General features: G+C 47.0%; 1 protein-coding gene across 1 annotated transcript; it reads left to right on the top strand.

Annotated features, from left to right (window-relative positions):
• Window positions 1-2,011: 2,011 nt before the first annotated feature.
• ATP13A2 (ATPase cation transporting 13A2) lies at window positions 2,012-13,607 on the top strand. Its single transcript, XM_072426722.1, is given in 22 exon segments — window positions 2,012-2,103; window positions 2,226-2,295; window positions 2,684-2,818; window positions 4,033-4,099; window positions 4,266-4,397; window positions 4,761-4,928; window positions 5,289-5,399; window positions 5,543-5,589; window positions 5,676-5,864; window positions 5,947-6,153; window positions 6,525-6,629; window positions 7,024-7,180; window positions 7,269-7,389; window positions 7,775-7,899; window positions 7,981-8,141; window positions 8,410-8,520; window positions 9,456-9,535; window positions 9,747-9,899; window positions 11,104-11,200; window positions 11,308-11,624; window positions 11,626-11,806; window positions 11,990-13,607. Coding segments are annotated over 22 exon segments (2,988 nt in total). The 3' UTR covers window positions 12,152-13,607.
• Window positions 13,608-13,707: the final 100 nt, after the last annotated feature.

The following is a 13,707-nucleotide window of genomic DNA, read 5'->3' as shown; positions in this document are numbered from 1 at the left end:
GGTCGGTCTGGTGATCTCCGGATTATGTCCAATCAGGAGCTGAGACATCCAGAGGCCGCCATTGGCTGCTGTGTACAATGCCAGATTCCTGGCTGCCGACCTCTCGGCACAGATCTGATGTACAGTAGCTGGAGATTTGTGTTCCCTGAGCTCGGTCATGTGATTTACATGGAGATGCCGTGTGTTTGGTCATGTGACGATGGCGCGTGTCTGGTCATGTGATGTGCGCTCGGGGGCAAACGCTGGTAATATAAAACACATTGGTGGAGAGTTTCCCAGGATAACAAACATTTGGATATGGCGGCTGCATTAGTTTTCTGTTTTCAGCAAGTGCAGGTTCTCTGAACCACAAATCTCCTCCCTCTGTAATGAAGACGTGGTGGGTGCTCTGTAGTCTCGTCATAGAATGAGCACGCTGCTTTTTTATAGATACAGTACAGTGAGTGTTGTCACCCTGACAGGAAGTGTCTTACTGGCAGGATCACCAGGTGACTATTATAGAAATAAAACAAATACGGCCCCCACATCTAGGATGGGAGAGCTGCAGCATAGGAGATTTGTGATTGGAGCGGGGAGGTTGTCCAGTCATGAACAGGTCTGTCTGGTTGGTCTGCATGTTCTCATAAACGGTGTCATTACTCCTGATTGATATTCCAGAAATGCGGCCGCAGAGGTGACACAAGTTGTAAATTGCTTTGGCATATTGCCCTGCGGTGACCCCACTAACACTGTCATTGGTCAGTGTGGCCCTGTCATCTGATAATAATGCTCAGTAATGTGTGGCCCCTACTTATACTTGTATGGAGGTGAATCCTGGGGTCTGTGTGTAGTACATGTCTGACGCAGATCAGCCCCTGGCTGCAGCCTCTCACCTGAATACATTATAGGAGGAGACTAAATAAATGCTTCCTCCTGCCTGCAGCAGACTGCCTATCACTGTGCCCAGCCATTAGACTACAGGCTGTGCCACATATTGTTAGTCTCAGCAGCCTCGGGAAGTAACCGGACTTGGGCACAGAGCCATGTAACTGTCATCCTATAAATCTATTGCTGGCTTTATCCTTCTGTCAGCGTGCCGGGCCTGGCATATGAAATTCGGACATAAGAAACGTGACCTGTCCGAGAACAGCTGGCGCAGTGGGCGGGGCTTCCTTTTGTTCTTTGTGTCATTCTGACATTTGTGTGCTGCAAGCCAATGGCAGACGGCGACCCGTTAACCCTTTGTGTGATATCCTGGCCCCATCTATATATTAGGCGGCTCTGCGGGTCCCCGGCGGCACTCGGCAGCACCAATTTTTTTGGCCTGTAACCACTCTCAGAGCCTCGCCGGAGTTCAGCTTTAACTTCCCATAGTTCCTGATGACAACAAGAGAAGCCGGTTGTGGTTGGAGTTCCCAGAGGAGTTCCTCTTTTCTCTGCCATATTCTGATGGACTTTATCCAGGAAATACGGAAACCACAAACAGTGATAATCAGCTGTGGAAAGTACACAGAGGGAAGTCTCTGCCTGATATGAGGGGAGGTGCTGAATGATCCCTGCAGCGTTACCGGCTCCGGGGCCCTGGGAGTTCTGTACGGACAGGCGGGAGGTGCAGCCGACATCGCTTAATGTCCGGGGTGGGGAGAGGTTTTGTAGCTCAGAGTTCTGGGCTCAATGTCTGTATCTGCCCCCCAGGATTGTGTGGCTTGCTCCAGCTGCTCCAGGTGTCAGGAACATGTTGGTAGGTTAACTTGTACCCCAACTGTGAGCGTGGTGGGGACATTGTGTGACCCTGCGGGGGAAGGAGCCAATGTGACTGGTTGTGTGTACAGTGCTACTTATTATATATAATAGATACAACGTAACATGTGATCAGAATGTGGACTTCCTGTTATGATTCTTTTCTTGTGCCTGCAGACAGCAGCAAGCTGCTGGGGGAGCAGCACGGCACCAACTACGGGACCCTCCCCATCTGGAAAGGTCAGCCGTGCATGGTCCCATATTATTTGTCTCCATCCTCCTCATTCCTCTCATGTCTGGTTGCAGTTGTCGGGATGAAGGTGTAACCTGCGGAGCGATACGGAAGTTCACATCAGGGTTGAGGCAAAGTGACCGCGATGATCGGTGAGTCTGTCCTTGTACACTCCACCATGAACTGATTTTCCATTGTCAGTGGATTCCTACAGGCTGCAGGGCCATTTCTTGGAATTTTTATGTCCATTCATCATCTTTTCTGTTTCTGGCAGGAAGCTGATCTACGGTCGGAATGAAATTGATGTTCCGGTGAAATCTTACGGGCAGCTGTTGATCCAGGAGGTGAGCGCAGAGGGCGGGATCTGTAATTTCATTGGTCCGTGTCCTACTGATAATACATAATCAGATGTCTGAAGGAATGATGGGAACCTCCCAATGCCAGAAACTCTGCCAGCACCCTGGTGGAAAACCCGAAAATTCAACCCAAAGCTCATTAGCAACCAAACAGCCAATCCCCATCCAGAACCAGTTTAGTTTTTTGATGTTTGAGGTTCTGGGTACCACAAAGCTGTTCCCAAGTAAACATTGATGTGCAGCAAATCTGACAACTCAAACCCAAAATATGGGGTCACCTCTACATGCTTTTAGGTGCCTCTTATAATTGAGACAACTCAGTTCAGTGGAATGTTTCCTGTGCGCCCCATCAACAAATATTCTGCTTTCCTTCCAGGTCCTGAACCCCTTCTACATCTTCCAGCTCTTCAGCGTAATCTTGTGGTTCTGCGAGGGTTATTATTACTATGCCGTCTGTATCATTATAATATCCATTATCTCCATCGCTGTGTCACTCTATGAGACTAAAAAGGTGAGTGAGACTAAAAAGATCCCCGCATAACGGGGGAGGAAAACCTTGTAGACAGATCCCTGGGGGAATAGTCCAGTGTGCCCAGGGGACAAGAACCAAGTGGGCAGATCTACAGGGGAGAAAACTGTGGGAGGAGAACCATGTATGTAGATCCCCCAGGGGGGAGGAGAACCATGTATGTAGATCCCCCAGGGGGGAGGTGAACCTTGTTTGTAGATCCCCCAGGGGGGAGGATGACCTTGTACGTAGATCCCTGGGGGAAGAGAACCATGTATGTAGATCCCTGGGGGAGGAGAACCATGTATGTAGATCCCTGGGGGAGGAGAACCATGTATGTAGATCCCCCAGGGGGGAGGAGAACCATGTATGTAGATCCCAACCATGTATGTAGATCCCCCAGGGGGGAGGAGAACCATGTATGTAGATCCCTGGGGGAGGAGAACCATGTATGTAGATCCCCCAGGGGGGAGGATGACCTTGTACGTAGATCCCCCAGGGTGGAGGAGGACCATGTATGTAGAGTGCACTTCTTCTGAAGAGAAGAGCCAAGTGGGCAGGTACTCATAGGAGAAAGAGGAGTGGGCAGATCTTTTGAGAAGGGGAATCCAAGTGAATCTTTTGAGGTGTAGGACCGAGTGGGCAGCTCCCCGGAGAAGAAGAACAGAGAGTGCAGGTCTCCTGAAGAGAAGAGCCAAGTGGGCAGGTTCTCATAGGGGCAAAGAGTGGGCAGATCTTTTAGGAAGGAAAACCCAAGTGGATCTTCTACCAAGAGAACCGAAGTGGATCTTCTATGGAGGAGTACCGAGGGGGCCAGGTCCCTAGGGAAGAGCCAAGTAGGCTGGTCCTCAGAGAGCGGAGTGATCTAATCCCCTGGGGTTACAGAAAGAAATTGGGCAAACTTGATGATTTTTCCTGTTGAACCCTTTACATCGCACTGAGATTCTGAGGACGGGCCGTTTGAGCAGCTAGCTGTGGATCTGCTTGGCATTGCTGGCAAAGCAGCAGATCAGCTGGGGGACTCCAAGTGGACATTTCTGCCCATCAGTAGGGTTGGGGGTGTGGGATGTATAATGTAAGACATAAAGTGGAGGGATAGCGCATACATAGACCAGTGTGCTGGTCAGCTTTTTAACCCTCCCCCCACTTTATACTATATAGCCTTCATAGCAATGCAGTGTGCCAGTGTTGTAACTCTCTGCGTCCTCTCCCCGCAGCAAAGCGTCACCCTTCGCAATATGGTCAAACTGTCTGTCAGCGTGAGAGTTCGCCGAGGTCCTGGAGGTAAGAGACAATTTTGAAGACCATGCAACAGATTCCTGATGCCATTATAGTGTAATCGGCAATGTATTGTAACCCAATGTCCCGGTTTACATGACTTACATGAAGCAGGGAAATTTCATATTGGGTATTGCCTTGTGCACTCATCCGCCTTTGTATGCAATTTCAGATGAAATTATGGTGAATTCCTTGGATCTGGTCCCGGGGGATTGTATCCTTATTCCTCCAGAGGGTCTGTTGATGCCCTGTGATGCCGCCCTGCTGGCCGGGGAGTGTATGGTAAACGAGAGCATGCTGACTGGTGAGTGGGGATAGAAATTGGGGAGGGTTTTAGATGGTGAAATAGACCAGGGAAGAAAGAAGTGGCAGGAAAGGTGATCATGGAAGGAAAGGGGAGTGGTATACAGTTATGGACCAATAGAGAGCTGCTGAGTATCATTAGGGACTGGGGCAAAATGATGGTGAATGTAAGGAAGGAGGTGGGGGGAGGCTGATGGTAGACATGGGAGAGATGGGGCAGATAGAGACCTAAGTGATGCAGGCGATCATTGAGGCGATGCAGGTGATTTGTGGATGTGAAAGAGGACCTGTCATGGAGCATATTGTTAACCTTGGTGGTGACCATCTATGGAATTCCAATGTGACCATTTGTTTCCCATCCTAGGGGAGAGCGTACCTGAAATGAAGACGCCATTACCCGATGGCCCTCATGCTGCTGACACTGTTTACTCCTCAGACGCCCATCGCCGTCACACTCTGTTCTGTGGGACGCAGGTCATCCAGGCCAAAAGCTACGTGGACAGCGATGTCACTGCCATCGTCCTGAAGACGGGTAACATGTGATCTCATACTATTTCACCTTCACATTGGTACTGTAGTCTTTGCTGTGGTGTATCCCTATGATTGGTTTAGCATTGTCTGTAGGTGACAGGTACTCTTAAAAGGCATGCTAAATAATGATAATTTATTTGATATATACATGGTACATACGAGTAAGTCCCCAGGATATTGATAACGGGTGAACAAGGCCCATTTATCATACAGATCTTGCTTAGTTCCCTTCTTTTATTCTAACTGGAACACATTCTCACTGTAATACAAGAAGATTACCCCGCACTGGTACAAAAGCTGACATTTGAAGTTTGCCATTCGATGTCCTGATAACAAGATGACAATGTTCTGCTCTCTCCAGGGTTCTGCACAGTGAAGGGGAACCTCATCAGCTCCATACTCCATCCCAAACCAATCTTCTTCAAGTTTTTCCGGGACTCCATCATGTTCGTCCTTGTACTTGCTGCTTTTGGTAAGAATTAGCAACCCATCATTGGCGTTCACTTGTCATTGCACCTTTATTATGAACATTCACCCAAAAGTGATTATTTCATTGGTGTCCAGTTACCTCCTGCTGGCTTTATTGATTTCTGCTCATGTGTTGTTGTTTTGCAGCCGCCATTGGGACCATTTATAGCATCGTCATTCACATCCTGTATAAGGTGTGTAAAGTAGTTCAACCCCCACCCCCACACCCCATGCCTCCCTCCGAGTGCCAGCTTCTCATTCATGTATTTGTCATGTCCAGGTAACCGTATCTGAGATCATCATCACCGCCCTCGACATCATCACCATCATCGTCCCCCCAGCTCTGCCAGCTGCCATGACAGTGGGAACCGTCTATGCCCAGAGCCGCCTAAAGAAACTGAAGATCTTCTGCATCAGCCCCCCGCGGATCAACGTCAGCGGGAAGCTTAAGATGATGTGCTTCGATAAGGTAGGCAAGGATTAAAAAATGTGCAGAACCAACACCGATCTCATTTCCTGATCCACCTGTCTGACCTCCATGTTGCCCCCAGACAGGTACTCTCACCGAAGAAGGGCTGGATGTCTGGGGGGTGGTCCCACTCGAGAATGCCAACTTCCTACCAATAACCCACGATCCTCGATCTGTACCCGATGGGCATCTCTTGTATTCTCTGGCCTCCTGCCACTCCGTCACCCTGCTGAATGGACATCCCATCGGAGACCTGATGGACCTGAAGATGCTGGAGTCCACCGGATGGGTGAGTGGCAAGCTGTGCAGTCGTACTTGCCCCAAGTCATAGGTTACCCAAAGTGTACAAAATGCCAACGATTCCATATTTTATTTCCATATCTCACTTCCATTACAGAAACCCAGAAATAAGAAATTTGTTCTCTATCATTGAATAGTGGGCTGAGCCAATCCTATCATTCTATCCTTCCCCCATTGTGTATGCAGAATCTCTGGTTTACAGCACAGATGGAATAATAATCATTCCATAATGCTTCTTCTTGCTGTAAGGTGGCCGCCATTGTCCGGTAGATCTTCTGCTGATCCCTTTGCCATAGATGAAGTTTTAGAGATTTGGTTGCATCCTCTCACCCAGTGGTTCATTTATTTTCCATTATTCAGGTTCTGGAAGACGGAGATGCAGATCCGCATACAAAGGACATTTTCAGGACCAAAGTTCTGTCGCTGATCAAGCCGCCCAGCCTGGAGGAGCAGCCACACGGGCCTGTAGGTGATGTTTGATACGTCCTGTCCTGTTTTGTTGGGAGGATTTACATTTTCTGAGCCAATATAAAAAGTTTGAACCTGTCTAATTTTTGTACTAATCCTTAAAGTCTCTTCTGATTGGTAGAGCAAATGGCACAACTTGTGCCTGGACCACACCAAGCAATGATAGCCGATAAGTCGTGACTTATTTATTATAATCAGAACTAAAACTCCCTGTATATGTCAAGTTATCAGCCATTACATATGGTATTACATATTCTGGTTTCCAGCCAGCAGGTGGCGATCACATCCCCTTTTTACATTTTCCTGTCTTCCCCTGTTTGCTAAGTTGTAAGTTTTCAGGCAGGTGTGATATCCATAACAAGGACCCTGCACTTTTTTTTCTCCCCGCTAGAAACACACGGTCCCGGTTGGCGTCCTGCAACGATTCCCATTTTCTTCCAGCATCCAGAGGATGAGTGTCATCGCCAGATTGCCCAGCGATCCGTATTCCCAGCTTTACATGAAGGGGGCGCCAGAGATGGTGGCCAGTTTGTGCCGAAATGATTCAGGTAAGCTGCACAAGCCGTCGGATGGCGCCCCGTGTAGCAGCGTGGAAGTATTTGCCACGTGATAATGACAATATTTTTTCTCTTCTAGTACCTCGCGATTTCTCAGCCATGCTGCGTCAGTACACTCAGGATGGGTACCGGGTTCTGGGCTTTGCATATAAAACTCTGTCGTCCATCAGAACATTTGAAGAGGCTCAGGCTGTGACCAGGTTTGGGCCTTGATTATTATTTTTCCTGCAAAGTTCTAGCAGCTTTGTGACACTAGGAATAAACGGCGGCTCTGACTCTCTATAGACCAATCATACTCCCATGCACTTTCCACCCCATTGGGCTTACCTATAGATTTTTTTGGCTAATCCCCACAAGGAGGCAAAATGCGTTGGGTTATGTTTGATCTCTGGAATGTTTTTGTTCATCTGAGAACAATAAATTTGAAGACTGATAAATGGGGAGCTGACGGTGTTCACATGGGTCCACGTGTATAAAATACAAAGTGAATCCAAACTGTTGCAAATGTGAATTTCTACAAAAAGTATTATTTTAGGTTTTCCAGAATCGTCTCTTATTATTGTGCTGCCATTGTCTCCCGTTTAGAGAGTCGGCGGAGCATGACCTGACCTTCCTGGGGTTCCTGGTAATGAGAAATGTGCTGAAACCGGAGACGCCGCCCGTCATCTACTCCCTGAGAAAAGCCAACATCCGTACCGTCATGGTGACCGGTCAGTGACCGCAATATTCAATGTTTATATAAAACATGAGAATTTTTGTACAGTGAACCTGAAGATTTCTTTTTCATTCAGGGGATAACATGCTGACTGCTGTGAATGTCGCCAAGAGCTGCCATCTTGTGGAATCCACAGAAAAAGTTTTCTTTGTGAACGCCTCTCCTCCCACTTATAACAGTTCCGCTACCCTGAGATTCATCCCGTCCGAGCCGACGGTGGGGGAAGAGACCAGAGAGGTGAATGTCCCGCGGGTCTGTGCCAGTATTAATGCCTCTCTGAGGTGCAGTTTGATGCTGGATAGTTTTGGGCTGAGATTCACCCTTTGTGAAACTGGTGCTGACAATGACGGGGGTTTAAAACGCACTTTCATTGTAAATCTGCAGTTCATACAAGCACCACGGTCAGCCATAGCAATAACCCGAAATCAATGGAGTTTTCTTGGATTTACCTTACATTCCTGAATAAGATAAAAAGTTTTTGGGGTCTCCTTTGTCTCCCACACAGGGGCTGTATCAGCAAGGTGGTGCCTTCCTCGACCGTGGCCCGTTCTGCTTTGCCATGAATGGGAAGTCATTTGCTGCTCTGACCGATTACTTCCCTGAATTTCTGCCAAAGGTGAGACCTTTCTGCATTGTCCTCTATAGTAGATGTGTCAGGAGGAGAGAACAGAAGGATACAGTTTTCTGCTGCTCCTTTACTGTCCAATGATAGGCTGGAGGCGGGGAGATGACCAAACTGTGTTCCTTCACTGCAGCAGAGGCAGGCCAGGTCACCAGGCTGTGCAGTGTAAATCCCAGGACTGGGGGGGATAGAAATACAAATTCTATGGCTGCTTTTTATGTAACTTTTACATAAACTTTGAGTTTAGCTTTACAATAAAACAATGTGAAAACGGGAAAGAGTACCATAAGACTTCCCACTATCATTTTTTCATATTGTTCACCTGGGATTGCACTTTACAGATAAAACTTTCTCTGATAAATCATTAGGATCTCCTCAACCAACTACTAAGTACTTTTGAGAATGTGATAAGACTATCAGCTAATTCCATCATTATTCTGTGGATAACGGATCCCTATCGAAATAAATTTACCTCCACTCTGTATCATACAGTATCCTTACCTGCAACAAATCATTGGAGCCTAATACTTCCACATAGAGGACACCAATACAAATCTCTGCCTTCCTTCATGCAGCCTTTTTTGGCGAAACGGTAATCGGGTAGAGATGATTGTGTTAGTCTACGCTCAGATTTATTATTACAACTTTTTCCTAATTTATATTGCTATTTTAAATAATATTATTGCTCAGGTGAATTCTGTTTTGTTATTGGTCACCATTTATGATCTCATTGTTTAATTGCCCCTCTTCTATCACTTTCTCCCTTTGTTGCATTTACAAAAACACTGTTAGATGGAGTTGATCCCAGCTTTTGTATCATGAATGTATTGGAATATAATTTCCATGAGCCGGAATTCGATCGATGAATCCATTGCTGCACTGTGGAGCATCTGCAGTCCTCCTGATCCTCTTCTTCTTTCAATTCTTAGATTCTCATGCACGCCGCAGTCTTTGCCCGAATGTCTCCTGACCAGAAAACCCAGCTGGTGCGATATTTCCAGGATCTGGAGTAAGTAGCCACCGAGCTGTTTGTTCCAGGTGATGGGAGAAGGGATCTCTTGGGTCAGCCAATAAATTGAAGCAAATCATTAATATTTTCATACCACAAATTGCAAAGATTTTGCTTTGAGATATTCGAGCCATTTTCTGCAATATTTACATATATTTTCTGCAGTTCCCTGTGTATATCCTCGTGCAGATAATGTGATCTCTGTATACAGCTATTGTGTAGGAATGTGCGGAGACGGAGCCAATGACTGCGGAGCACTGAAGGCTGCCGATGTTGGGATCTCTCTGTCCGAGAGTGAAGCCTCCATCGCCTCTCCATTCACCTCCAAACTCAACAACATCGAGTGCGTGCCCATCATCATCCGGTGAGTGGACAGCTCGGAAATTATTATTATAAATATTATTTTGGCTTGTTTGGTTTGTAAACCTGAACCAGAATTTATTAATATTTATATTAATTACTGGAAGATGTCTAATCATGACGATTAGGGGGGCAGGAGAGGATGCAATGGGGGTGAGAGCTGGAGGCATATTCCAGAGGGGAGGGGGGTAATTAATGTAGATGATCACAGATGGTGGTGCAATAGAAAAAAATGAAGCAATGTTTTGGCTGTGTGGGGGACACTGGGACATGTTTCATTTCTTGGGGGGGTTGGGGGTGGCCTGGGTAAATGGGATGAAGGCATGTTTTGGATGTTGAAGGGTGCAGATGTAGTTCCCAAAGTAGGGGGGTTATAAACTGGAGGTGGGTAAGGGTTTTATGGATTGTGGGGCACATTTTAATGGAGGCATGTTCCACAGGTGGGGGTGGGGGATTAGGAACATGAGGTGTGTTTGGAGGTTGGGGGTTATTGGGGATTGTAAGGCACATTTTATTGAAGGAGGTGGGGGAATGTTCCATAGGTGGGGGGATTAGGAACATGAGGTGTGTTTGGAGGTTGGGGGTTATTAGGGATGGTAGGGTAGATTTTAATGGAGGAGGTGGGAGCATGTTCCAACATTGGGGGGGGGAGGGATTAGGAACTGGAGGTGTGATTGGAGGTTGGGGGTTATTGGGGATTGTGAGGCACATTTTAATGGAGTAGGCGGGGGAATGTTCCATAGGTGGGGGGTCAGGGATTAGGAACTGGAGGTGTGGTTGGAGGTTGGGGGTTATTGAGGATAGTGTAGCACATTTTATTGGAGGAGGTAAGGTAAGTATGGTAGAGACATAATTCGCAGGGGGGATGGGGGCAGTGCAGGGGCGTTGTGGGGGTTACAGCGGTATGAAGTATGGTCAGGAAAGGTTCTATTGATAAGACCCGTTCCCTGGGGGGACTTCCTGTAGATGGAGGTCCAGAAGCGGTGGAGGCTTTGTAGTTTTGAGGTTTGGGGGATTGTGGATGTAGAATGGTGTTCTAATGGTGGGGCAATCGGAGTCATTGAAGCCTTGGTCTGGGGCCAAATTTTTATGTGGGAACATCTGTGTTGGTTCAAAAAAATGTCAGCCTTTCTTATATATTTATCATTTTATATCTATAAATCATTATATGAGTATATTGTACAAGCTGAGGATCTTTGGCTCCGCAGGGAGGGTCGCTGCTCGCTGGAGACCTCGTTTGAGACCTTTAAATACATGGCAATGTACAGCCTGACGCAGTTCATCAGCGTTCTCATTCTGTACACGGTGAGTGTGGGAGACGGTTTGGCCGCCATGTTTGACCCTTTCATGATAATTTTGCATGATTTTGCGTGGTTGTCACTTCATCTACCAATATTTTCTCATCCTTCCAGGTGGACACCAATCTGGGCGACTTCCAGTTCCTCCTTTTCGATTTGGTTATCACCACCACGGTGGCCATTCTGATGGGCAGAACCGGCCCAGCCGGCGAGTTGGGGTTAAAGCGTCCGCTCGGCACTCTGATCAGTATTCCGGTCCTGGGAAGTTTGATCTTTCAGACTCTTCTCATCCTTCTCATCCAGCTGCTGTCCTATTTCCTGACCACATCACAGCCCTGGTATGGGTAACCTCATTGTCCTGGGGACCCCGTGTCTTTGGGACCCCCTGGTGTCTATAAGTATCTCTCAGGTGTAACATTTCTTATGATTTCCCCGCGCAGTTCTCTTCCTGTTCGCTCTGATCGTTCTTCTTGCCATGATGTTGTGGGTCGCCCTTTATCCTCTGCTCTTCATGCGGGAAATCCTGAACCTCATGGCCATAGACGATATGAACTTCAAGCTGGTCTTGGTGGGATTCGCCGCTGTCAACTTTGTAGCCGCCTTCCTCCTGGAGGTAAGTCTGTATCAGGGTCACCCCCTCATTGGGTGCTGGGTTTGTCCCAAGAGCTTACACTCTATTGTAGGCGATGAAGAAAGTGATGAAATGTAATAATAATTGCGGTAATGTCGGATCTATGATTGTACGATGTCTGTGTTGTGTCTGGGATGCAATAAGTGACTCTCCAATCTCCTGCAGACTTCTCTGGATCACGGATTCTTCAACTGTTTGCGGAAACTGCGCAGGAAAAAGGAATCGAAGAAAGCGTACAAGAGATTAGAACTTCAGCTCCAGACGCAGCTCTCATGGCCCCCCCTAAATCAGACTTTATACCCCAGCCGGGACAAACTCCCCAGGTAGCAGGAAATCTGCACACTCCCCAGGACTTATCGGCCTGTAGGGGGCGCCGGGTCTGTGCTAATATGTTACTGCCTCCGCATAAACCTGGAGGATCACTGTGATTGGTTCAGCATAAAAAAACTGCACTAGTGAAAAAAAAATGTGAAGCCAAAAAATGAAAATGGTGAAGGTGCTCGGAACGCTGGTCTGCGGATGGCGGCTTCTCCGATCAGAAAACACTCAATACCTGGAAGACGACTTGAACTCTAGGCTGGGGCTCCAGCCAATAACACGAGGGCACCGCATCATGGACTGGCAAGCCGCTGTGCCAGCCGGACTAATCATTAACCTTTATATATAAATATCCATAGACCGAGTTCTGTGCAATCGTTTCTTATATAAACCACAATGGCCTGGTGTCAGCGGCTGCTGTGTCTACGGTTTACCATGTGTCTGCGTCATGTTACAATAATTATTCTGTGGGCCTTTTATTTGATATATTTCACAGCGTCTGACAGCTTGAAGGATTTTTACATTCATATTTAATTTTGCTTTTTTTTGCTAATTTTATAAGGACAGAGTGTTCTGATTGGCTGCGCTGGATCTGTTTTTTAATTCAGCCGCAATAGTTGATGCAATGCAATATGAACGTGTGCCAAGGCAACTCCCTATTTCCCTGACAGATAGTTTTGACTTGTATGGGCCCATGAGTGTGCGAGCCCTGAGGGGGAACCCCATCCAAAACAAAACATGTGCTGCATTCTTCCAAGGTGCCAGCAGGGGGTGTTGGTGCCAGGGGTGGGGCAATACAATGTTTGAACGAATTACATTTTATAATCATTTCTTCAGACTTTTGTTGCCTGCTTTGGTTCTGTAGATCTGTAAGCCAAATGCCCAGTCGGAGGTTCTGCAGTCACATGACCAGTAAAATGGCGATCATTGCACCCTGGCACCACTATAAACTCTGTGTATATAATTCACCAATGGCAGAGATGCCACGTCCTGTGCAATAGGCTGGCCCAGAAGCCCCACAGGAGCAGGGGGATGAGGGTATTGGGTTCCAGGTTACTAAAATAATGCAGCTGCTGATTTTGCACGCCAGGTGAGATTTTTTTGTTTCCTATTGTTTCTGTCTGACTGGCACTGGCATATGTGGGCATTCCTCCTGGCAATGACATGCCAAATCCCCCATTGCAGCCAGATATAGAGAGAAATCTTCCTTCAGTCTTCGTGTTCTATAATTGTGTGCAGACTTTGTCCAGCAATAGATTCAGCCAATGAAAACGTTTTATTTCTGCACCTCGGAGGAGCTCCGCATTGTCTGCTTTGTAGATTTACTGATCACTGTTTACTAAAAAATGCAAATGTACAGAAACTTTAGGCAGCCAATCGGACGTCTTCGTTTGTGAATGTCCCTCTGATTGGCTGCTGTGTGTTTCTGATCTTTATAATAAACGTATTTTATTACATAAGGAAATATTTGATTTACTGTTATTCCTGAATATCGGATTCCCATTGCTAGGAATTACTGAGCCAGTCCCATCAGTCTCTGTACAGAGGAGCTGACACTCTAATGT

The sequence above is a fragment of the Pyxicephalus adspersus genome, chromosome 11 (assembly GCF_032062135.1).
Source record: "Pyxicephalus adspersus chromosome 11, UCB_Pads_2.0, whole genome shotgun sequence".
Classification (NCBI taxonomy): Eukaryota; Metazoa; Chordata; class Amphibia; order Anura; family Pyxicephalidae; genus Pyxicephalus; species Pyxicephalus adspersus.
Note: the sequence above shows the minus strand (reverse complement) of the source record. Positions and strands in the feature narration are given on the sequence as shown.